Source organism: Malus sylvestris, chromosome 13, assembly GCF_916048215.2.
Source record: "Malus sylvestris chromosome 13, drMalSylv7.2, whole genome shotgun sequence".
Classification (NCBI taxonomy): domain Eukaryota; kingdom Viridiplantae; phylum Streptophyta; class Magnoliopsida; order Rosales; family Rosaceae; genus Malus; species Malus sylvestris.
In genome coordinates, this window is record NC_062272.1 from 8022074 (window position 1) to 8044393 (window position 22320).

Below are 22320 nucleotides of genomic sequence, written 5' to 3' on the forward strand. Positions count from 1 at the left end.
ATACCTATTTTTACTTTTCACACACCCTTTGTTAATTTCTGTCCGATGATCTTCTTTAATTCATCCGATCCGACGACCGAAAACCAAAAAGGTGTGAGAGAAGTAAAAAGGGGTGTGTGGATATCACACCTCAAAAAAAAAAAAAAAACACCGTTGTCCTACAGGCATAGCCATACCAACAATAAAATTAAGTACGTAGTAGTTAGTGTTTCACGGCAGCAACAGAAAGTAATCATATTTATGTACCTTATTGTAGGTTCGATTCTCACCGATTTTTCTCCTCTAAACAACTAACCATATAACTCACTAACATTTGTTGTTCTACTAAAAAATAGTTGATTGAGAAGGTAGCTAGTTCCATGAGTGCTCTTCCTCAATTTATTAATTTTTTTTAGTATAACGATATATTTTATACTAAGGGGAGAGGGAGTTCGGCTAAGCCACACAATAGACAACCTAATTTGGTATCGAATTCCCATCTACGAGATTTTAATCTAAGACCTTTTACTTACAAATAAAAAAGAATACCACAAAACCATAGTATTTAGTGGCTAGTAAATTCCACTACTCTAGCTTACATGTAGGAGGCCAATTGAACTCAGGTCTCAAATATCAGGTGAATGCTCTCCTCTCACCAAGTTGAGCTACAATTTTCTTGCATTTGTGAGAAGTAGGTTAGTCCAATTAGGGGTGGTTCGGTATGGGATCCCATACCGAAACCCTTGTCCCGATTCCCAAACCAAAAATTTCGGGAATCCCAATTTCAATACCGATCCCAAACCAAATTTTCGGGAATCCCAATTTTCGGGAATCCCGAAATAGTTTCGGGATTTCGGGACAAATCGGGAATCCCGAAATGATTTTGGGCTTCTGGGCTTTTGGGCTTTTGGACTAAAATATTAGGTTTTTGGGCTAAAATTGAACCTTTTAACACTTTTGGGCTGCAATCTGCTAAGAGGCCCATTTCAATTTCTACTACAAATGCATGGAATAAAAATAAATTAAGTAACAAATCCAAAAGCAAAAAAAATTAGTTACAAGCCAAGGTTTTAAAATAAATAAAGTAACAAACCCAAAAGAAAAAAAATTAGTTACGAGCCAAAATTTCAAAATAATTAAATTACAAACCAAAAGCAAAAAAGCAAAGCTTAACATTTATGAAGATTGTTGGCATCTTCGGCCCCTTCGGCCCTTTGATCTTGTTGATGGTTGTGGTTGCCCCCTTCTTGTTGGTACTTGTACTCTTCCCCTTGATGTAGATGGTACTAGATTGGCTACTAGACCCGTCCATCCTAACAAATAAAATAACAATGCACATTAATATATCACAACCACAGTTCAGCATATATCCAAATTCCAATCAATAAACCACAGTTCAGCAAAAACAAGTTCTCAATGCATATTTATCACTCTTCCATAACATAAAAGAAGAGAACAAATACTATATATTAACTACAAGGGCATATATGAGTTAACAAATACAATGCACATTAGTGAATCGTTGAGCGTTAGAGAATGTGATATTAATTCAATAAATCCTAATCCTATGACAAGTTACTCAGTAATCAACCAGTTTGAGTTATTCAATCAACTCCTTAACAAACCTTGAATTTAACAAAGTTACGCAGTAATCAACCAGATTGACTTATTCAATCCACTCAACTCAGTGCAAGTGATTAAGAGTTAAGAAAGGTGCTAAATAAGGCAAAGGGAATATGGCACAAATTAGTCTGGTCAGGACTCCCACACACAATGCTCAGAATAATTCTTTGGTGCTCGTTCTTCGAGTGGGGATGCCTTGGGATTGGACTGTTCATTACTGAGGTACTTCTTCTATCCATTCTAGTAGAAATTAAAAATAAAATAAAAAATCACATAAAATCCCAGAAAAATTCAACGGAATCCCAAGAGCTTAAACCCTATAAAACCCAGACGCAAATTACCAAAACCAACATCAAAGCTGCAATCTTTCTTCAGAATCTGACCAAAAATACTCAGAGCAGCAGCTGCTATGGCCTCAAAAGCTCAAATTTTTGTTCTGTTTTTCTGAGGGCTTCAGCCACCGTGCAGCTTGGAGGCGCAGAAAACGCAACGCCGCCCAGAAACGCTCGGAGCTCTGCGGAAAGTGAGAAGAAACCCCATGGGAGAGAGCTTCAAGAGGCATGAAGAAAGAGAATAACAGATAAAAGTCGATTTTTTTTACGGGAAAATCTTCAGAGAAAGGAGGCAACGAATCACATATACACAATAGCGATATAGATCAGAAAATAGCGGGTTCCTAACCTCTCCGTCGATTCAAAATCCCTAATTCAGAAACCCTAATTTCAGAAACCCAAATTCAAAATCTCTAATCAAATTTGGAATCAAACAATTTGTATGAACTTTGGGTGAGTTTATTGCAGGAATTTCTTACCTTTTGCAATGAGGAGGAGTGCGGACTGAGGATTGGTATGGAGGACAGTGGGTGAAGGCGCGATTCAGGTGAGGAGTGAGGACCCAGAGGAATGAGGACTGGTGTGGCCGTGCGGGTAGATTCGGGATTCAGGCGACGGATGTGGGAGGAGAGACAAATCGGCGAGGAGAGACCGAGAGTGACTGTCGAGAGAGACCGAGAGAGATCGGGATTTAGGTCTGAGGTGAGGTGAGGTGAGGTGAGGGTGAGAGTGAGAGACTGTCGAGACTCGAGAGAGGGACCGAGAGAGAGTCAGACAGAGACACGGCTTTAAAACATAACAACGGTTGAGATTAAATCTCAACAGAATCCAACGGCTATTAAAATTCTAAATATATATTTAAAAATTAAATAATATATATATATTTTTTTCGGTTCGGTTTGGGAATACCGAAATCCCAAAAACATGAGACCGATTCCCGTACCGAAATTTCGGGATCGGTTCGGTATTGGGTACCGAAATTTTCGGGAATTTCGGTTTGGGATTTTTTCGGTTTGGTTTTGGGAATTTTTTGGTTTGGTTTGGGATTTTTGGGATTTTTTTCCAGCCCTAAGTCCAATACCATCGATGATATCAAATAATTTATGCAAATCTTTTGATGATAGCCAATACACTATCTAAACCCACCTACCGCCATCGCAATCAATTCCGATGACTCAACCACAACTTTCTTTTAAGTGATCATTTATCATAATGGTCGAAAGGTGTTGAGCATTTACATGACTGCATGAGCTCGAACTCTATTGTGACCAATTTAACATCAAATTTAACAAAATATATCATTTAAAAAAAAAAACCACAATTTTCCCGTTAAAAATAGTTTCAAACGAAATCCCAAACAATTTTGAAAATTTTAAATTCTTCCAAAAAGATACATGAAGAAGGGGAAAAATGCTAATAAAATTTCAGATCATGAAGAACACACACACAAAACATCTAAAAGTCGAATAATAAAAACGGGGATTGAGGAAAGAGAGGGAGATGGCAGTACAAATATTTTATAGAAAAAAAAGTCCTACAAATAGAATAATTCACCCTTTGCTATCCTGTTTGGATTTGGATTCTCTCTGAGACAATTGGTCGGAATCCTCTTAACCGGTATATGTGGACCGTTAAATTTTTATCTAACAACCACAAATAGGAGGTCCTCTAAAAGTTATAATAATCGTATCTGTTGGATAAAAATTCAACGGCCCACAGACATCGATCAGAAGGATCCCAACCAATTGCCTCGGAGAGGATCCAAATCCCTAACTGTATCTCACGGAATAAAAAAAAAAAAAAAGTGGGTCATTAAATATGTGGAGTAACTCCAACCACCATAATTTTTTTTGAGTTGTCTAGATTACAGGAGAGGGAGATGGGGGGAGGTGAGAAAAAAAGTAAGAGGAGAGGGAGTTCTCCTCCCACTAATGCACCACACATGCTCCTTTCTGTACTCCTTTCTTATTTAATCTATCCATTTTTACTTTCTATTCAGGCCTGCTAGTTTCATGGTTTGAGAATTGAGATATATAATTACAACGTAAGAAAAAATTCCACATTTCTTGGTTGCCACGTAATTATACGATATTAGGGTACCATATATTGTGGCAAGTGATTCACAATATCTAATTAAATAAATTCATTAATTGATATGACATATATACATAAGATGTTAGTGCAAAAATGTGATGTCTCTAGCATTTTTCATGAGCAGCAGTTATAAACGAAAGAGAAATAGAAATTATTAATTTAGGGTGGTGCAGTGGTGTTATTCAAACACTCAATTTTACCTCTCACACACTCCTCTTAATTTTCGGTGATCAAATCGAATGAATTGAACAAAATCAATAAACAAAAATTAACAATAATATGTGTAAAGGAAAAATGAATGTGTGAAGAGGACCCACATACAATATTAATTCTCAATAAAAAAAAAGGTAGGCCCAAATACCAAAATATAAGCACCAATGGAAGCCCAATAAAAGTAAACCCTAAGCCTAAAGCAAACCACCAACCTCCGAACAGATAAAAACCCTAATTAACAAATGCAAATGATGCAGCCACAAACAAAAAACATCGGAAAGGTGTCTGAGAAACCACTCCACCATTGCACGGGGGAGGATGAGATCAAGTAACACAAATTCTACTAAATTACCAAGGTGGTCTGAGATCCCACCAGAATTACTGCAGTTGCTCCTGGAAAAGCTTCCCTCATATTTCGTCCACACCCTTCGATTCAAAGCTGTTTGTCCTTCTTGGAATCACGCTGCAAAATCGTATGTCTCCGGCCCATCTTACACACCACTGCCTCAATCTCCATGGCTCATGCTCCCCGCTCAACGCCGGAAGAAGCGCCTCCCTAGTGATCCTGATGTGGAGGAGGAGGAGGGCTGCTTCTTTAGCCTTGCTGAGGAAAAGGTTTACAGGATCAAGAGGAATGTGTTTAGAGGCTTACGTGACGACTTTTATTGGTCTCAGTGTGTGGGATCATCACATGGGTGGCTAGCTATTTGGAATCCGAAAGCCGGGGAGATATTCAAAGAAATCATTTACCTTGCTAATCCAATTTGTGGTGAAAGTCGGACGCTTCCTCCGTTGCACGTTCCTTTCATTTCCAAAGTTGTCCTATCCTGCAACCCCTCTCGCAACCACAACTTTGTCGTTGTGGTGGCGAGTCACGGTGGGGGTGTAGGACGTCTAGCATTCTATAAGCATGGCGGAGGTAACACTGCGTGGACCAAGCTAGACTTCGTTAGAGAACATAAGTACTGTGAGATTGTGTTCCACAATTGCCATTTGTTTGCATTATGCAGCGACCACTCAGTTCATGTTTGGGACTTCGGTGAAACCTACAATCATCCCAAGAAAACCATGGAGTTACAACCTTTGATGGCGCAAATGGTTTACGGTGATGGCGACGGCATAAGGCATCGGTTGGTGGAGTCGATGGGTGAGATTTTGCTTGTGGAGCACGGACCGTTGCTCTACCCTAGTTGGGATGAAATATCAGTGCCTTTTTATGTCTACAAGTTAAACTTTGATGCCAAAAGGTGGGAGAAGGTTGACTCTTTGGGCGATCGTGCTATATTTCTGGTCGAAAATCTATCAGCTATGTCATTATCCACCCATAAATTGCCAGAGCTCGAAGAAAACTCGATTTACTTCACAGCTGAGGTGAGTGACTCGGTGCGCGATGAGCGGTCTTGTGATTTTTTTGAATTTCATCTTGGAGTATACAATTTAGAAACCAAAGTTGTTAAGTCGCTCTATAAATCTGGACTGCCTGGGAACAGAAATGATAATTCGGAACCCGTTTGGATTGTTCCCAATCCACAGTGAGAGTTGAATAAAGTGGAAGCTTTTAAATATGTTTTGTTTTCGTCTACACTGTACAGTACACAGCAAGCTTAGATTAGTTATAAGAAAGAATAACGTAAGGTCGACCAATTTTTCAGACTAAATTTGCCAACTATGTGATTGTCACCAATAGAAAATAATCACATTATTTTGCTGATGAGAGGAACGTAAGCATGATTTGATAACGGTAAAGAGGTAAAATTTGAAAATGGTAAAGACTACAAAAACAAAGTTTATGATGATGACGATTATAAGATTAATAACCTACCAAGTCTCGAAGATTTTACCTTGCGCTTTCTTGTATATAGGTTGAATTTCGTTGATGAGAAGTGGGAGAACGTGGAACGCTTGGGTGGCCGGGCGTCATGTTTCGGCGAAAATAGAGCAGCAATGTCGCAATCAACTCGGGATTTTCCAGAAATCGAGTTCTTCGATTTACTTCACGAACTCGTTCACCACTCGTATGGTTTGTTCCCAACCGATGGTGATAGCTGCACAATCAGTGTGCAGCGTCCAAGTACCATATTTTCCACATCTCATTCCCGAAAATGTATGTAAACGCGCCCTTAGCGGATTGATCGCTTTTGTGTTTCTATGTTATGTCGCGTTAACTATTTGATATACGTGTTTTTAAAGCACTCGAATTTTGTAATGCGACCAGAAGCTAAGAATCTTATTGCAGAATGTATGAATGAATATTTCAAACTTGTATTTAGCATTTCTGGAATTGCTGGTGGTAAAATAAAACTAGAAGATATAACTCGACAAGAAGCTCGAGTAAGCAACGACATCCACCCACTCCGGAAAAAGGCCTCTCAGCTTCTTTGTTTCGTCAACCATATATTGGTCTATGACAGCAACATCAACCCTCAAATCTTCAAAACCGCTAGCCTGCAAATATCGAAAGCAAAATTTTAGAAACGGACAGAGCTGGAAGAAAATAAACTAACACCAGTTGAAAGAGCTTTACCTCTAACCAGAAGTTCCAATTCTCAGAGCTAGCTCCACTAAGCCGGCATATATATGACGGTGGACCTCCATCATTCGTTTCAGTAGCTGTTCCAATTTTTCTCAAGCATAAGCGTACACTGTGTGAAAAAGGTAAAGGTGTCTATCAAAAAATAAAAATGCAGAAGACTTTCCGTTACCTGGAAGTGTATTGTCTGCAAATGACCAGCTCGATAAAGGGCCTGTTATATTGAGGACGGTAACCCAAACCTCCTCCAAGGAACTGATATGAAGGTATCACAAAAAGCTTTAAAACTTGCAACCAAAATTAAAAGAATAATCCAGAAAAACCATATAGAAAGCCTATTCTGTATCCAATAGTAGGTCATGAATGTGGTGGTTTGTTTTACTCACCCTAAAGACAGTTGCAAGTATACTCTCCGAGATCCCTCGCTGAAAACCTTATGTGGCTCATAAGTAGACAGATGGGGGAACTGTTTGTATTGCTTCAAAATACTATCACTTTTTGCAGGGAACTTCAAGCTTCTTGAGAACAAAAACGACACAGGAAAAAGTCCCTAAACACATAACATATATACAAAAGGCCATCAGATAATTTTTCATCCATGGTGCCCATGTTTCAAATTAATATTCAACAATTAACTGAACATAGCAATTGACGTGCACGAACAAGTTATCCATGGATTACAGTAAGGCTGTAGGGTTGCTCTTGAATCTCGAGTACATCTTAGGCTAGTTTGAATGGAAGAATTTGGAATGAGGACTTATATTTGATTTTTTAGTGAGAGAGTATAAACATATTTTTGCTGAGATAACATCGGTAAGAAGATCATTCAGGTAATAGATCATAGATACAAAGAACAATGATTGCAGGACACGAGGACCACGGGTAATACTCTAGGATGAGTGATCCAATCTCAAGGATAAGCACTAGAGATTAAAAAGGTCATAGAAGGCTGTCTTTAATAGTAAATTGACGTAAACTCATTACAATCTTACATACCATAAAATTCTCCCGCTGAGATAGATTTGCAGTTTTAAAAGATAACTCTGAACTAATGTGCAATTCCCTTGCCGCCTCCGGTGCATGTTTGAATAGGAAAAGTAAAGAATTGGAATCTACGACAGAAAAATCATAGCTGGACTCCACAACCTGATTTGCATCTGTCACACAGAAGAAAAACTGTTTGCATAGGGTGTAGGATAAATCTTGTTGAGAATATCGCGTTTAAGAATGGGAAAAACTAGAACAAACTCCGGAAATCAAAAAACAAATAACCAAGATAAATAACACCATGAATTTACGTGGTTCGGCAATATGTGCCTACGTCCACAGGATAGCAACAACAATCTTTCACTATATCAATAATGAGTACAACCAATAATCTTGCCAAATCTCTAGAACTAGGACTTGACAAAAAACCTGAAAGAACAAGAACAAGAAATACACTATCTCTTTTATTCTCTTGCACACACCTTACCCCTTAAATCAAACCAAATCTCTAGAACTAGGACTTGACGAAAAACCTGAAAGAACAAGAACAAGAAATACACTATCTCTTTTCTTTTCTCTTGCACACACCTTGCCCCTTAAATAAAAAACTAGTACAATAGCCCCTTTATATAGACATAATAAAGGTCTTCTTCAACAAGGATTATTAATCCTAATTGGAAACTAGTTATAAAACCTACTCCAATTGAGAAACTAACTCCAATTGGGTAAACAACTCCAATTGGGAAAACAATTTAATCCTCTAAGACTATAATTCCTTATAGACTTAGGACAACTTATCATGGGCTGGAAAAACCTAACAAATCCAACATAAAGGAAAGCAAAGATGAAAAGTAAAGAAATAAATAACTACTAGTTGAAACTAATATTAGTTGGATGGATTTGCAAACATTTTAAAAACCATGGCCTGCATCATCTATCATAACTATCACATAACACGTTAGCTTTCGCTAGCTTGGATACCTGCAGTAAGAAACGTATGCTGGAAAACAATCCTCTTAGGAGCGTCCACACTGTAGGGAAAGAACTGAGATGACAAAGCCAAGCCTAGCACACTAATGTGCAGCAAAACTTGCAAAACGGATGACCTAGCTAACCAGCGACCAGAAATAGGTATCAGAGGGCCTACACACCAACCAGTCACAACTCCAACTATTGCTGCCATCACAACATCGGGAATAAAATAACCTGCAAGAATATAACTGAAGATTAAAAGAAGATTTTCGTTGAATTTTTGCATAACGGGAATCCAAAGTACTTGCAGCATAATTCGAAGTATCAGAATGAACCATATTTAACAACAAAATCTTAATGATCTTGTTCTATTACAAGCACAAACCACAAAGTATCATAGAGAATTATGATCCAAATGAAGACCATATATTGATTCAAGCACAAAAAACCTTGAACAGTACAATAAATTAAATGTGAAGGTAACACATACCAGCATTAAAGAATGAAATTTCAAAAATACTAACCATATGGAGGTGGCAAAGCACCCATCATACCCAGCTTTTCGACCAGAAATTGTAAAAGAAATCCACCAAAATATACAGAGTATGCAAGGCATGGAACTATAGGTAACATGTAAAACAATGTTGACCTGAGAGAAATGATATATGTTCAGTTAAAGAACTGTAATGTCTTTTCGAACTGTGAGAACAGGACTAAAATGTTAATGAGAACTGTAAGGAAGGAAACACACAAACACACCAGTAACATTATAACTTTAAGAACTGTGGAAACCAGTACCTGAGTGACTGGCGACCAAATAACTTGACTGATAAGCAATATGAAATCCATCCAGGAAGCATAGATACGGACATTGAAAAAGTCAAGAAGCCTCCACTGAGCCCACCTAAAAGGTAAGCCTGCTTTCACTAAATAGTTTTAGCTGTCTCAGGGTTAACTAAACAAATATGAGTTACGCAACTTAAGTTCATGATTCATCCATTTTAAGTGATCAGTAAAACTTTTAAGTGAAACCATCTGAAGTAAAAGGTAACCATGCCACTTACCATCGTTAATATAGCGTATAATCCAAATGCTCCCCAAAACCTCGCTTCATCAGATAAAGCCTGCAAGGTTCAAGCGTATGACAATTTGTTTGCTAACTTAACATACTGGGATTACTGATATACACAGGCATTACCCAATAGGTCTACAGACTGAATTAGAGACATGATATCACCAAATTAATCTATAAGGTAGAAATATAAGCCCATGCAAACTTTACAGGTCATAGCTTCAAAATCTTTTCTTATTAAATGCAAGCTGATTGACAGACAAGAGAATGTAATAAATGAGAATTAAAAGAAATCTATAAGTTTTCAACCAATACATAGAAAAAGAAAAAACATTTCTCCACAACCGTCTTCTATTGAAAAATAAAGATAAACTAGGTCTTGTCTGGTGCATAAGAGTACCTCCTTTAAAGATTTGAGACCTGATGCATCTTGGGAGAGGGGAAAGCTACTCCAAATAATTCTGGGAATCAACATACCAACAAGTGAGCAGGGAATGAACATCAAGTAAGCCAAATATGGACGAGCAAACCTGCATTTGACCAAAAAGGTCAGTGAGAGTTTCAAGGTATAAAGTGCATCTTCAAAATACACATCAGGAGCTTAGATAAGAGTTCTTTTCTCTTCTTTTTGTAGGACCTACAACTAGTCGACTAGAAATCATACTTTAACTTCATTTACGAATACAATATGATCCAGAACTTCAACCAAGAAAGGCACACTAATTCAATTGAGTTGGAAAGAACTTTATCCGTAATCACTATAAACCATTGACTAAAATGGGCAGCCCTTTCATCAATGGTATGTGCTTAACTGATGTGTCTGATCAATGAGCGTAATTAAATTCTACTGAAAAGTTCAATTTTGATAAAAAGCTACTCATACAAAAATCCTTACGGAAAAGCACAATGCTATTTCAAAAAACAACAGGGCTATAATTTATAAGGTTAAACTCAACAAAATATGAACCCACCAGTTCATAGCACAACTAGTGAACAGCAATCTCAGGATGGCAAAGATAACTGGAAATACAATTGCCAGAAGAATCCCAGTGGCATGGAAAATCGTTCCTGCAAAATTAACAAATTGGACAACAATGTTGAAAATTCTTGATAAGATGTCAAAGTTTACAATAAGACAGACGTGAGGTAAATAATGAATCCAGCCCACCAAGTAAATAACCAAAATTTTCGGGTGCAACAACTAGGACTCTTAGCAATAAGGTTGCATGAAGGTATTCAAATTGAAAAGTAGCGGATTTACCTTTCATAAAATCGCAGAAAGTTGAAAAACAAGAAAGGAGCCCACGATTCTGCTTGTGTGAAAAAATGGGCATGGCTAAGAAGATGGCAATAGGAATACTGTGAAGTAGCATGGCTACCTTCCGTGTATAGTATATCTGAAATATTCATCATTAGAGAGTGAGGACGAGTATCACATATCAGCTGAGGACATGTCAAATTAACAGTATCATGAAAATACTACAAATCACCAGCTTTGTACCGTACCATAAACAATGATAAATAATCAAAGAAAACAGCATGCTCTCCGTCATACTGATATCTGTTAGACTCTCTTTCATGTATAACTTGTAGCTTAGAAGAATTGGTGAAGGCCTTAATTATGCTAACCAAATTCTCTCCACGAGCTTGCATACTTCCAGGTCTGGAGGCATTGGAATGTATCAGAGGAAGTGCTTAGGGACAAAGTGGTTCGAAAAATCAAATTAAGTAAATATGTACCAAAATAGCAGATGTAATGCGTACAATAGTCTCTCCACTGTATCATAGGATGTATGATAAAAATAACCACCAAGAAGAAAGATAATATCCAAGCCTGGAATGTCGCCATAATCTTGAGAAAATATCCGGAAATCTGTATCTCCAGGAATAACAGGAAAAACATCCTGCAGATGGCACATAATGTGTTCATAATCATGTCAACTTATAAAATAAGACAAACTAAAAAAAAAAAAACTATAATATCTGAATTAGTATTGCCACTAAATATTCTAAAGGTACTAGAAGATCATAGCGTTATAATGGGTAGAATCAAGTGAGTAAAAAATATCACACCTATCCATTTTCATTATCAATATGAAACTGGAGTTACAGAAAAATTTAGCTGATGCATTTATCAGTAGGCAAAACTAATCACTTTAAAAACACAACAATGTATATCACATGAATGAGCAAGTGAGAATAAACTGCACCCATCAAAATGAAAAGTGATAAAAAGTACTGGAAAAGACAAATATTAACCTGAGCTGCGCTATGTGCCATGGGATATATGGCTGATTCAGCATAGACCTGAGAGGGCCAGGAACCAGGTCCTGATTGACAAACTAAATCTGCAAAAATCAAGATTACAGAAATCAACAGAGAATGTTGCAGCACCAAAAAATTCCAGTTTGACAAATCCATGAAAATGAAAATGAAATTCATGTTTTCTGTAGTAAAGATGACAATTCCAGATTGTAATCAATATTTATGCCAATAAAGTCACATCAAGAGATCATCTGGAAAAGATATTTCCCAAAGCAAATGCATCCCATCTGTTCAAGACAACTTAAACCATAATTCAGTCATCCAAGCAAGGTAGTTTGAGTATTCTGGCCTCTAGGTGAAAAACTGCTCCTAATTTATCAAGGGAAAGGAAAAGCAATAGCCATCAACTAGTGACACTCTGGAATAGCAGCAACAAGTCAAACAAACACCTAAACATCTTGCAGGAGATAATATTGACAAGTGATGATATCCTACCAGGACCGCCTGTCCCTGATGCCTCCACATTTATAAAAGCCCCAATGGTATCACGCCATTGATGTGTCTTCATGAAGCCATGAGAACCCTAATAGGGTAAGAAATCACCTCCAGTGAGCTTAAACATATCAGATGCCAATAAAAAGCTCAAAATTTGTCTTTATTTATTTATATTTTAAACTATATAAAACCTGAATTGGTAGCAAATGATTCAATTTCTAGACTAAATATTATGGAAACAACTTACCAACAAGAAAAGCTCTTCAGCACCATTAAAAAGAAAAATAACAGGCCGAGGAGGAATCCATCCAGAATCCACCATTAGCCTCGCTATTTCAAGCATTGATGCTGCAAAAGAATAGGAAAATAAAGAAAATGGCATGAACATGCATGAAATGATTAAAAAAAATGAAAGTTTGTTTCTACCCACCTACACACGAACCGCAATCAGCAGCACCTGGGGAAGCAAGTGGACTGTCAAAATGTCCATTTAACAAAACTGACGGTTCATTGTCTTGTGAATATTTCGATGATATCCTGCCATTGAATAAAACTTAATGTGCAGTGACATTTTCTTAACTGCAGCATGATGAAAACATCAACGCCACTACATTACTCATTATATTCCTATAACTTTGACAAACAAAACATAGATACTTATCACTACGGCAATAAGTTGTGAAAAAACTGAGACCGGCAGCATATTGATAAGAAATTAAAGTAATCGAAAATGTGTATAGTTACCTCATCACAATATTTGTGTGGTTTCTGTAACCAAGAGAAATGCTATGGCCCAGAAACATCATATTAAAGGTTCCATTAACAACGGACTCTTCTATCTCAATTCTGCACGTATAAAAATTTAGGCACCATCATCACGGAACTCCAAAGAACAATGAATAAATAATAAAGAAGCAATCTTTATAGTTTATACAGACCTAACGTTGGACCCAGCTCGCTCCTTTATCATTTCCAACTGCCCTGTAATGTATCGAGCAGCTTCTGTCAAGCCAGGACGCCCTTCCTATCAACAAATTATGAAATTCCAAATAAGTACCTCAACCCATAACCAAAAAGTGTACCCAATCTCTCCAATAGCAATAACAATGGCGAATTCAAATCAAACCCAGAAAAAATCTCAAATTGTTTTTTCTTCAATTTGGACAAAAAACGGAGAAAAATGCAGAGTGAGGCATTGAAAAATGAGCACACCTGGCGGCCGTCGATCTCTTGGGTCAAGACTCGAACGTGCTCGACAGCTCTGGCTTCCGAGAAGCGATCGAGAGGGGCGTCGATCTCGAGCGGCTTGATGAAGCGCATGTAGAGTATGGAGTGAACCAGCGCCGCCATGAGGCCGTACGTCACCACCAAAATGAGCAGGAACTTGAAGCCGGCTGCGTCGCCGGGGCTGAAACCCAAAGCCATTTTTTCCCGATCTCTCTGCAGTCGGTGAGTCTGCGGATTTGCGGGGTAACTACTGGAGATGGTGGGTTTTGGTTTGGAGAGGTGAAGGAAGTCGGAGAATGGAGAAGTGCGTACGAAAATAACTACCTTCTTCGCTAAGGGACGACGTGATTGTCTCGAGGCGGGCGACTAATACGAAATTCTGGAAATTGCGGGCTGTTTGGACGTTTTGGGACCCTTTTGAAAGATTTTAAGAAAATCTGTGGGATTTTAAAGGAGTTCATAAAAGTAAGGGTACTAATTATGGTGTATTTAATTGAAATTTTGATAGTTTTTAATTTTTTTTAATGAATTCAAGAGTATTTAATTAGGAATTTAAGGTGTATTCAATTAGAATTTAAAAATAATTTATTAAAATCCTTAGAAATCTGAATATATTCAATTAAGATTTTAAAAAATTTATAACATTATAGATGTATACAATTAAAAATTGAGTTTAAAGAATTTGAGAAAGTTGAGGAATTAGAAGGAATTGGAAATATTTTGTAATGTATTTTAAGCATCCACAAATCTCATCTCTTCCCATGAGATTTCGATAAATCTATTAAAACTTCTCACATTCTCAATTGAATACACTCCCCTAAGTCTCACAATCAACTAGCAATAATAATGTGGTTCAAATTCGTTTTCAGCAAGAATCGAATTTAAAATCTCTTTACTTACAAGTAAAAAGAATACTTATTAAACCGTAATATTAAATGGATCTCCCACAAACGGTATTTGACACAGAATAAATGGATAAACACATTTAATTTGCTCGAGCAAGATTTTCATTTAATGCAAATGATGGGATTAATGATTAATTCAGGCTTGGACAGAGACACAAAGGTGTTACTCAGTGTTGAGTCTGTTCGCTTTAGAAATTCTTTTCTTTCGTTCCTCCCAAATTTAATGGTTGCTTTGCTTCAGGCCCAAGGCCTGAAAAGTGCTTTTTGTTCCCATCGGTTTTGCCTCCTCAACCAAATCAAACGCATAGTTTAGTCAGTCCCGGTACTATTATACTGCCCGCCCAATCAGTAATGCCAAACACAAGATCTCACAAAATGTACGGAAAAGCCACCTTCGTTCTCATCGTCGCCTTCCTCCTCCTCATCACCTACTCAATCTTCATCGGCACCGTCGACGTCCGATCCTACTTCCTCCCGCTCCTCCCAACATCGCAGCCGTCGCCGGCCGCCCAGTCTCTCTGCGCCACCACCTCCCCGCCTCTCAAAGTCTACATGTACGATCTACCGCGCCGCTTCAACGTCGGAATTATGAACCGCCGGAACACCGATCAGACTCCGGTGACCGCCCGGACTTGGCCTCCGTGGCCCAAGAATTCCGGGCTCAAGAGGCAGCATAGTGTTGAGTACTGGATGATGGGCTCTCTTTTGTCCGACGGTAATGGCGGTGATGGGAGAGAGGCGGTTAGGGTTTCTGATCCGGAATTGGCCGATGCCTTCTTTGTGCCGTTTTTCTCTTCGTTGAGCTTCAATACTCATGGGCACAACATGACCGACCCGGCTACTCAGATTGATCGCCAATTGCAGGTAATCAATTGGGTTTTGTTTCTTGGTGTTCATGTTCATCTGTGGATTAGTCAATTCAATTCTTCTGGAGCAATTTGATAGTTTTGTGTTGAATTGGGTCGTCGAAAACATCGAATTTTGATGCCTTGATCGAGCTTGTTTGTCCCATATATTTGGAAATTAAAGTTTCATTTCTACGTTATAGTTATATAGGCAATTGAACATGGTCTTCTGCTGAAAATTGAGAAAGATGTGGTTTTTCTGAATATAAAAGAGAGATTAACAACTAGGGTTTTATTTTGTAGCTGACATATCGAATTCACAGCCCGGGACTTGTTTGATTTATGACATTTGTACAAAAAAAAAAGGTAGAACGAATTGTCGAAAGAACTTAGAATGTGTTTGGATGATGGCTTCGCCAATTAGATGGCTGCTTAGTTAATTCTGCGGCTTTTTGTGTAGAATGGTAGTCCTGGTTCTACTGTCAACTTTTTTATCTTTATTTGGTCTTCATCAACCAGCTTCTGAAATTATACAAGTCCTGCCTCTAGTGCTAGCTATTTTAAAAGTCAATGTCATATTCTTGTTATGACTAATTTTTTGTTTCTTATGTTTTCAGGTAGATTTATTGAAAATCTTGGGGGAATCAAAGTACTGGCAAAGATCTGGAGGGAGAGACCATGTTATCCCTATGACACATCCGAATGCTTTCAGATTTCTTCGGCCACAGGTCAATGCATCAATTCAGATTGTTGTAGATTTTGGAAGGTATCCTCATGTCATGTCAAATCTGAGCAAAGATGTGGTTACTCCATATGTGCACGTTGTGGATTCCTTTACAGACGATAACCGTCCAGATCCATTTGAGTCCCGCACTACACTTCTTTTCTTCCAGGGAAGGACATACAGGAAAGATGTATGTTAGCTTAAAAGTTGCTTGAAATAAAATCATCCTGTCCTAAAACCTTGTATTTTGATCTGTAGTTGATTGTCTTTGGTCTCATTATATGCAGGAAGGCATTGTTCGTGTTAAATTGGCTAAAGTCTTAGCTGGTTACAATGATGTTCACTATGAGCGGAGTGTTGCAACAGGAGATAACATAAAATCGGTATGTATGGAGTATGGAATCTTATAATGGTTCATAAATATTACTGTTTTGTGCATTTCTTGGTCCTGGAAAGTATGGATTTTACACACTAGTCACTGGAAATGATTATTTGTCTTCCTTGACATCATTTACGTTTCTTTATGGTCTTTCGCCTTCTTATTAAAACTATTTCTGTGCATACCGTACTCCTTCTACTTGTAGTCTCAACCTGGATATCTCCATGCAATGATTGCAAACATAAATTCCTTAATTTCATTTTATTAAAGAAAAATGGATGAGGAAGGTAATCATTGGAGGGACTCAAAGCAAATGAGTTTTAAAATTATGCTCATAGTTGAAACCTTTTACCCTCACTTAAAGACGACGGGCAGGTTGGAGGCGCATGGAAACTTACATTCATTTCATGTGATCTGCTTTGTCCTTCAGAGGGTTAATTTTCCCTTTGCATGTGAGGATTTTATTGGTAGCCATCATAAGTTTGAGTAATGATTCATATATTAGTGTATCTTCTAATGTATCTCATTCTTTTTTCTTTCTGTTATATCAGTCTACGCAACGGATGCGTTTATCAAAATTTTGTCTGCATCCGGCTGGAGACACTCCGTCTTCTTGTCGCCTATTTGATGCTATTGTGAGCCACTGTGTTCCCGTCGTTGTGAGTGATGAAATTGAGCTCCCGTTTGAGGATGAAATTGACTACACCAAATTCTCACTATTCTTCTCATTCAAAGAGGCTTTGGAACCTGATTACATGGTTAATCAGCTTCGTAATGTTTCAAAGGAGAGATGGATTGAAATGTGGGGGACACTAAAGAATATTTCCAACCATTTTGAATTCCATTACCCCACAGAGAAAGAGGATGCAGTCAATATGCTATGGAGACAGGTGAAGAACAAGCTCTCTGCCGTCAAACTTTCTGTACATAGAAGCCGGAGGTTGAAAATACCAGACTGGTGGCGGAGGAGAAAGTGATTTCAGGAGCTTGCATTTTTTGTACACTCAAGATCCTTTTTTTTCCGTCATAGTGACAACCCTCAAAGGGGTAAAGAAATATAGGTACCACAACACCCACAGATTCTGCGGGTGATGTTTGAGAGATTCAAGAGCGTTCTTCATAGCATGCGGCTTGTCTATTCATTCACCCTGCCAATTTTTTGTGCCAGTTGAGAGATTCAGTAGCGTTCTTCAAGTCACCTATTGGGAGGTATTCTCTCTTGATGATGAGATTGCACTGGGTCACTAATTTTCCTACAATTGCTGGTTGTCTGACCTTCGAACACTAAATTTGAGTTCTGATGTTGTAATAACACGGGACTGTTCGCATTGAACGACAGATGTATAGTATTCTTGGGTAGTCGTCCGGTTGATTTTTTCGTCGGAACGACAGATGTTGCCGTTGAGATGGCTAAACAAATTGATGGCCCTCCAAAGAAATGTGATTTCCAATCTGGTTAATCAGATCGATGTCTATGTAAAATTTGCTTAATTAAAGTAGATTTGTTGAAGGCAGCTTGTAAATTTGTGGCAAATTAATAGTTTTCTAACTTAAATCTTGTATTTGATAACCACCAATCAGGTGATACAAACATGTCAAACTGGAAACAAAGTGATAAGGTGGAACTGAAATCCCCAAGTTTTGTAGTAGGCTTGGAATCCTGGTGCTTAAATTGCATACAGAGCTTGTCCTCTCCATTCATCGATTCCGTTAATTCAAGGGTTTGCTCGATTCCGTTAATTCAAGGGTTTGCTTGAATTAGCGGAATCGATGCCTTGTACAATCCTCCTTTTTCCTCCTAAAGTAATCATTGTACTATATAAAACATTGTCGAGTACAGCGATTAACGTGTAGCACAAAATTGAAGCTCACCTTGCACATGGCAACGCTTACGGACTCGACGTGCTTTCCTCCTAACGGGGAAACTGATGTTAACTTGGCGATTCCCACACGTTCGAGAACATGAGCAAGTTTAGACAAACCCCCCCCCCCCCCCCCCCAAACAGGCTGAAAGGAGATACAAGACAAACAAACAAACACGACGAAATTTAAACACACACATTGTACATGTTCCAGCGGCGGAAACTTCCCAGCCAACACTTTTCACTGTTTTTACTTTGCTCATTGCAGTACTTCTGTTACCTGCACACTGCTTAGCTTGAAACAAACCGAATCAAATTACTATTGAGCCTGTAGCTAAATTATACAGTGTTCCTTACAGTAATGAATTAATCTGAGGAGGGCGAGCCTTGGTTCAACCGAAATGTTGCTCCTTTGTGATAAAAGATCATGGGTTCGAGTCGTAAAAACAACCTCTTTGGAAAGCAAGAATAAGGCTGTGTACCACAGACATTCCCCACAACTCTCACAAAACGAAGAACTTTGTTGATTTTGAGTCGCCTTTTAGTTGGAAAAATCAATGTTGATAAGAGGACAGTTAATTAACTTACTTGTAAAGTGGCTGTCACAATGTGCCTCGTTAGCTTCCTGTTTCGCGTAATCAAAATGTACGATGCAGAGATTAAAAGGAAATTGTAAGTCCGCTAATCTGTAAAAATGTAGGAGTAGTTACCTAATGTCGCCTATTGATAGTTCCAAGGACTTCTCCACCAAACCGCATCTAGACACTTAGGCCGGTACGCCGTATAATAACACCGGATATAATTATTAATACAAAGTCGGATGTTTAGCACCCTCCCGTATTAAATTGGACCGGACTAATTTAATCCGATCCACTTGTTTTATATGGCATATACCCTCTTAGTAAACCAGTCCAAAATGGGCATATTAATTAGTCGGCTCCCTTTCTTCTCTCTCGCCCTACCTGGGCACTCTCTCTCGTCGTCCCCGCCGTTTGCTTCGTCTCCTTCTCTCACCGGCTGTGTTCTCTCGGTCTCCTTTGGCAAGCTTTGTTCTCCCCATCTCTATTCTCCCTGTCACCTTTGTTATCTGATAATTGGTGACGCCCATAAAGAGACGACTCACACCACCAACACACAAATTCGGAACAATTTCATCTGGGTTTTAGAACCTTGATTGGGAATCGATGATAGGATTTGAAAATTCGAAAAGATTTCATCTGGGTTTTTAATTTCTTTAGTTTCTGGGTTTTAAAATTCCATCTGCTTGACGTTGTTTTCAACCCTCTTTGGGCCAAGAACAGGTAAGGAAATGAGTGAGGGTGTTTGTGGGGGTGGTGTGACAGAGGGATCTAGGGAAGAGATATTGTTGGCCCTAAAAAGCCCAAACATATATAGTTCAATTTTTTTTAAATTTATTTTTAGTAATTTGATTTAAACAGGGGACAAATACAAAGTGAAATATCAAAGTTAAAAATGCCAACCAATATTTTGTTCTTTTTTAATTGGGAAATTTTATTTAAACCCATGTAACCTCTTTCTACATCCAACTTACTTTTTGCACCTATTTGATTTTTAACTAAACTATTAATATATCTTTAAACCCAAATTTTCTACCTAAAATACCCTTACAAACCTAATTCAATATGCAAATTTATCTTTACACTCATTTGACTCTTAACTTTATTAATGACTTGTGCAACCATCCAATGATTTTAGCTTTTGAAAAGGGATCAGGTATCAGGTAAGGTGGATTTGTTAGCTATTTAATTCTTTATCCGTAGTGATTGTGGACGATTCATTTCCTAAATCAGTGTCTTCAAACATTGATTAGTTACAAGAAAAATGTAAATCGTATTGGAAGGCATGTGGACACAGGACAGCAGCAGCCATACATGCACCAGCAGTAGTAGCAGAAATCGTATTGGAGTGTGTTTTGGGGTGCAAACAGACACCGGGAGAGTGTCTGCAACAATTTGTTGTTGCAGAAAGTGTAACAAAGGGTACTATGTGAGATTGATGAAAAAAAATTGAAACCCAAATGCTCATCTTCTAAACTCTAAAAAAAGTTAAGTCAAACGAATAAAATATCCATAAATCGAGTCATACCTTAATTGGAGGATTTAAAACTTCAAAATCACCATCTATCAATAAAATAAATTAAAAAAAATAACTTGTTTTTCTCTATAACAGCTATTAGGGTTATGTAGGATGAACAAAGAGTGATGCTAGGGTTTAATTATAGTGTGTGGGTTTATTGATAAATTTGAGTTTTATTATTAATTTTATTTGGTACTTAATGTGACACACCCCGATCCTAAAATCAGAGCGTGCTGGCCGTCATGTGGGCGTGACGTAACCAAAAGTGCGACGCGGAAGCAAAAAGGTAAAAGAAATACAAAGGAATAAAAACCATCTACTAGCAATAATATCCGAATAACATGCTAGAGTGAGTTTAAGTGTAAAACACACATAATCAGAGCATAAGTACTAGGTGCAGTCAAGTAGGACCATTCCTAAATTACAACACCCAAAGGTGAGTCCTACATTTAAGTAGTCTGTCAGAACGTCGTGGGAATCCTCGTGAGCCACCAACACTGCTAACTAGAACCTGGAGGGGCGTAAAACAAGATTGAGTGGGTCAATAAAACAAAGCTTTTCGAAAATATTTCATTTAATAACACTTCTAATCCCTCACTGTAAAACCTGTATACTTTCCCAGAAAAAAATAGTATATATATAACAACAAATAATTCGAATCACAAGTCTTTAACACTTTTCAGGAAAATATGTCATGCTATGCTTCAAAACATAATAAGGATGCATCAATATAACAAGTGAAATATGGAATCAACTGGAGACCCTGCAGCTGTCCTGTACGGCTAATTCTATAGCTCAATATCGAATCCAGCCGGAGTCACCAACTGTGACCTGTACGACACTACTCTGCACACAAATCGGAACTACCTAAAGTAGTCTGTACGACAAGAGTGGTGTAAGAATACGCTCTAGTGCTTCTCTCATCAACAATTGTATACCAATCTAAAGTCACCTACAAGTCGGAACCACCTCTAATGGTATGTACGACACGCCGGAACCACCTCTAGTGGTCTATACGACATGCACCTACTTGGATCCAAGATGAGCGTGTGGTGCAAGGTGAATAATACAAGCACTGACACCGGGGGTGCAGGTTATGAGCTCTCAACATAAATCACATCAAACAATAAACAATAACTAACTCACCTAATACTCACCTGTGCGTCCACAACACCATTTCACATATATGCATCAAATACTAGTTCATATATTTCATATAATATGTATGCATGGCATTTTAAAACATACTTTCATTTAAATTCAATTTCTGGGAAAAGTCAGTAGTATATAGGCATATACAGAAAATAACTGCCCAATCATTGGTATGTCGAAGGGTCGTAACCCCCGTGACGCCCTTGAATGCGCTCGTCTTCAGGATATGTCTCACCTATATGCGAAACAACTATAAAAACGTTATTTTAAAACATATAGGCAAAACTAGCTAATAACTTCTCATACATTGCTCAATTTGGGTATATGAATATACCACAGTGACCTACTCGACGTCACGGACGTCAAGATATTTTTAAAATAATTTTTCATCGCCGCACACGCCCCCACGCGCCGGGAGAGGCACGGTGCTACGCGCCCCCACGCGCGTCATCCTCTACCTCTAGACGCCGGAAATTGGGCAAACCTATACATGCCCTTTTCTCGCTCGATTTTGCACCATTTTCCATGAAATTTTCACCAAAATGTCACAAATCACGAGAGGAAGAA

The 22320-nt window shown here is 38.2% G+C and overlaps 3 protein-coding genes and 1 long non-coding RNA gene across 5 annotated transcripts; 2 read left to right on the plus strand and 2 right to left on the minus strand.

Moving 5' to 3' along the window:
* Nucleotides 1-918: 918 nt before the first annotated feature.
* Nucleotides 919-2699, minus strand: LOC126596988 (uncharacterized). Its single transcript, XR_007614095.1, has 2 exons — nucleotides 2414-2699; nucleotides 919-1292 (listed from the first exon to the last, which is right to left on the minus strand). It is a non-coding gene; the product is annotated as an uncharacterized LOC126596988 (long non-coding RNA).
* A 1590-nt stretch (nucleotides 2700-4289) lies between these two features.
* On the plus strand, nucleotides 4290-6245 carry LOC126596984 (putative F-box protein At4g17565). Of its 2 annotated transcripts, XM_050263714.1 has the most exons (2): nucleotides 4290-5612; nucleotides 6104-6245. In XM_050263714.1, the coding sequence occupies exons 1-2, from the start codon at nucleotides 4560-4562 to the stop codon at nucleotides 6116-6118; spliced, it is 1068 nt and encodes a 355-aa protein (XP_050119671.1). In that variant the 5' UTR covers nucleotides 4290-4559; the 3' UTR covers nucleotides 6119-6245. The 2 variants fall into 2 exon arrangements, with proteins under 2 accessions (XP_050119671.1, XP_050119670.1); XM_050263713.1 differs by lacking the exon at nucleotides 6104-6245 and having other exon boundaries at nucleotides 4290-5806.
* A 194-nt stretch (nucleotides 6246-6439) lies between these two features.
* LOC126596979 (uncharacterized) lies at nucleotides 6440-14219 on the minus strand. The gene is made up of 21 exons (XM_050263707.1): nucleotides 13775-14219; nucleotides 13501-13586; nucleotides 13307-13408; nucleotides 12993-13099; nucleotides 12810-12910; nucleotides 12563-12650; nucleotides 12062-12150; nucleotides 11567-11706; nucleotides 11309-11465; nucleotides 11064-11199; nucleotides 10774-10870; nucleotides 10203-10332; nucleotides 9795-9854; nucleotides 9529-9647; nucleotides 9255-9379; nucleotides 8740-8964; nucleotides 7768-7928; nucleotides 7158-7321; nucleotides 6944-7026; nucleotides 6766-6851; nucleotides 6440-6686 (listed from the first exon to the last, which is right to left on the minus strand). The coding sequence occupies exons 1-21, from the start codon at nucleotides 13985-13987 to the stop codon at nucleotides 6543-6545; spliced, it is 2613 nt and encodes an 870-aa protein (XP_050119664.1). The 5' UTR covers nucleotides 13988-14219; the 3' UTR covers nucleotides 6440-6542.
* A 606-nt stretch (nucleotides 14220-14825) lies between these two features.
* LOC126596983 (probable arabinosyltransferase ARAD1) lies at nucleotides 14826-18197 on the plus strand. The gene is made up of 4 exons (XM_050263711.1): nucleotides 14826-15558; nucleotides 16157-16453; nucleotides 16551-16646; nucleotides 17194-18197. Exons 1-4 carry the CDS (start codon nucleotides 15046-15048, stop codon nucleotides 17617-17619), a joined length of 1332 nt encoding a protein of 443 aa, XP_050119668.1. The 5' UTR covers nucleotides 14826-15045; the 3' UTR covers nucleotides 17620-18197.
* Nucleotides 18198-22320: the final 4123 nt, after the last annotated feature.

Excerpts from the sequence above, each read along its gene's own strand:
- LOC126596984 (XM_050263713.1), top strand. The coding sequence starts at position 4,560 with ATGAGATCAAGTAACACAAATTCTACTAAATTACCAAGGTGGTCTGAG.
- LOC126596979 (XM_050263707.1), bottom strand. The coding sequence starts at position 13,987 with ATGGCTTTGGGTTTCAGCCCCGGCGACGCAGCCGGCTTCAAGTTCCTG. Across the intron at positions 10,871-11,063 it reads TTTCTGCGATTTTATGAAAG|GAACGATTTTCCATGCCACT; the intron begins GTAAATCCGCTA and ends TTAATTTTGCAG. Across the intron at positions 7,027-7,157 it reads TACTTGCAACTGTCTTTAGG|TTCCTTGGAGGAGGTTTGGG; the intron begins GTGAGTAAAACA and ends CCTTCATATCAG.
- LOC126596983 (XM_050263711.1), top strand. The coding sequence starts at position 15,046 with ATGCCAAACACAAGATCTCACAAAATGTACGGAAAAGCCACCTTCGTT. Across the intron at positions 16,454-16,550 it reads GAAGGACATACAGGAAAGAT|GAAGGCATTGTTCGTGTTAA; the intron begins GTATGTTAGCTT and ends CATTATATGCAG. Across the intron at positions 16,647-17,193 it reads CAGGAGATAACATAAAATCG|TCTACGCAACGGATGCGTTT; the intron begins GTATGTATGGAG and ends CTGTTATATCAG.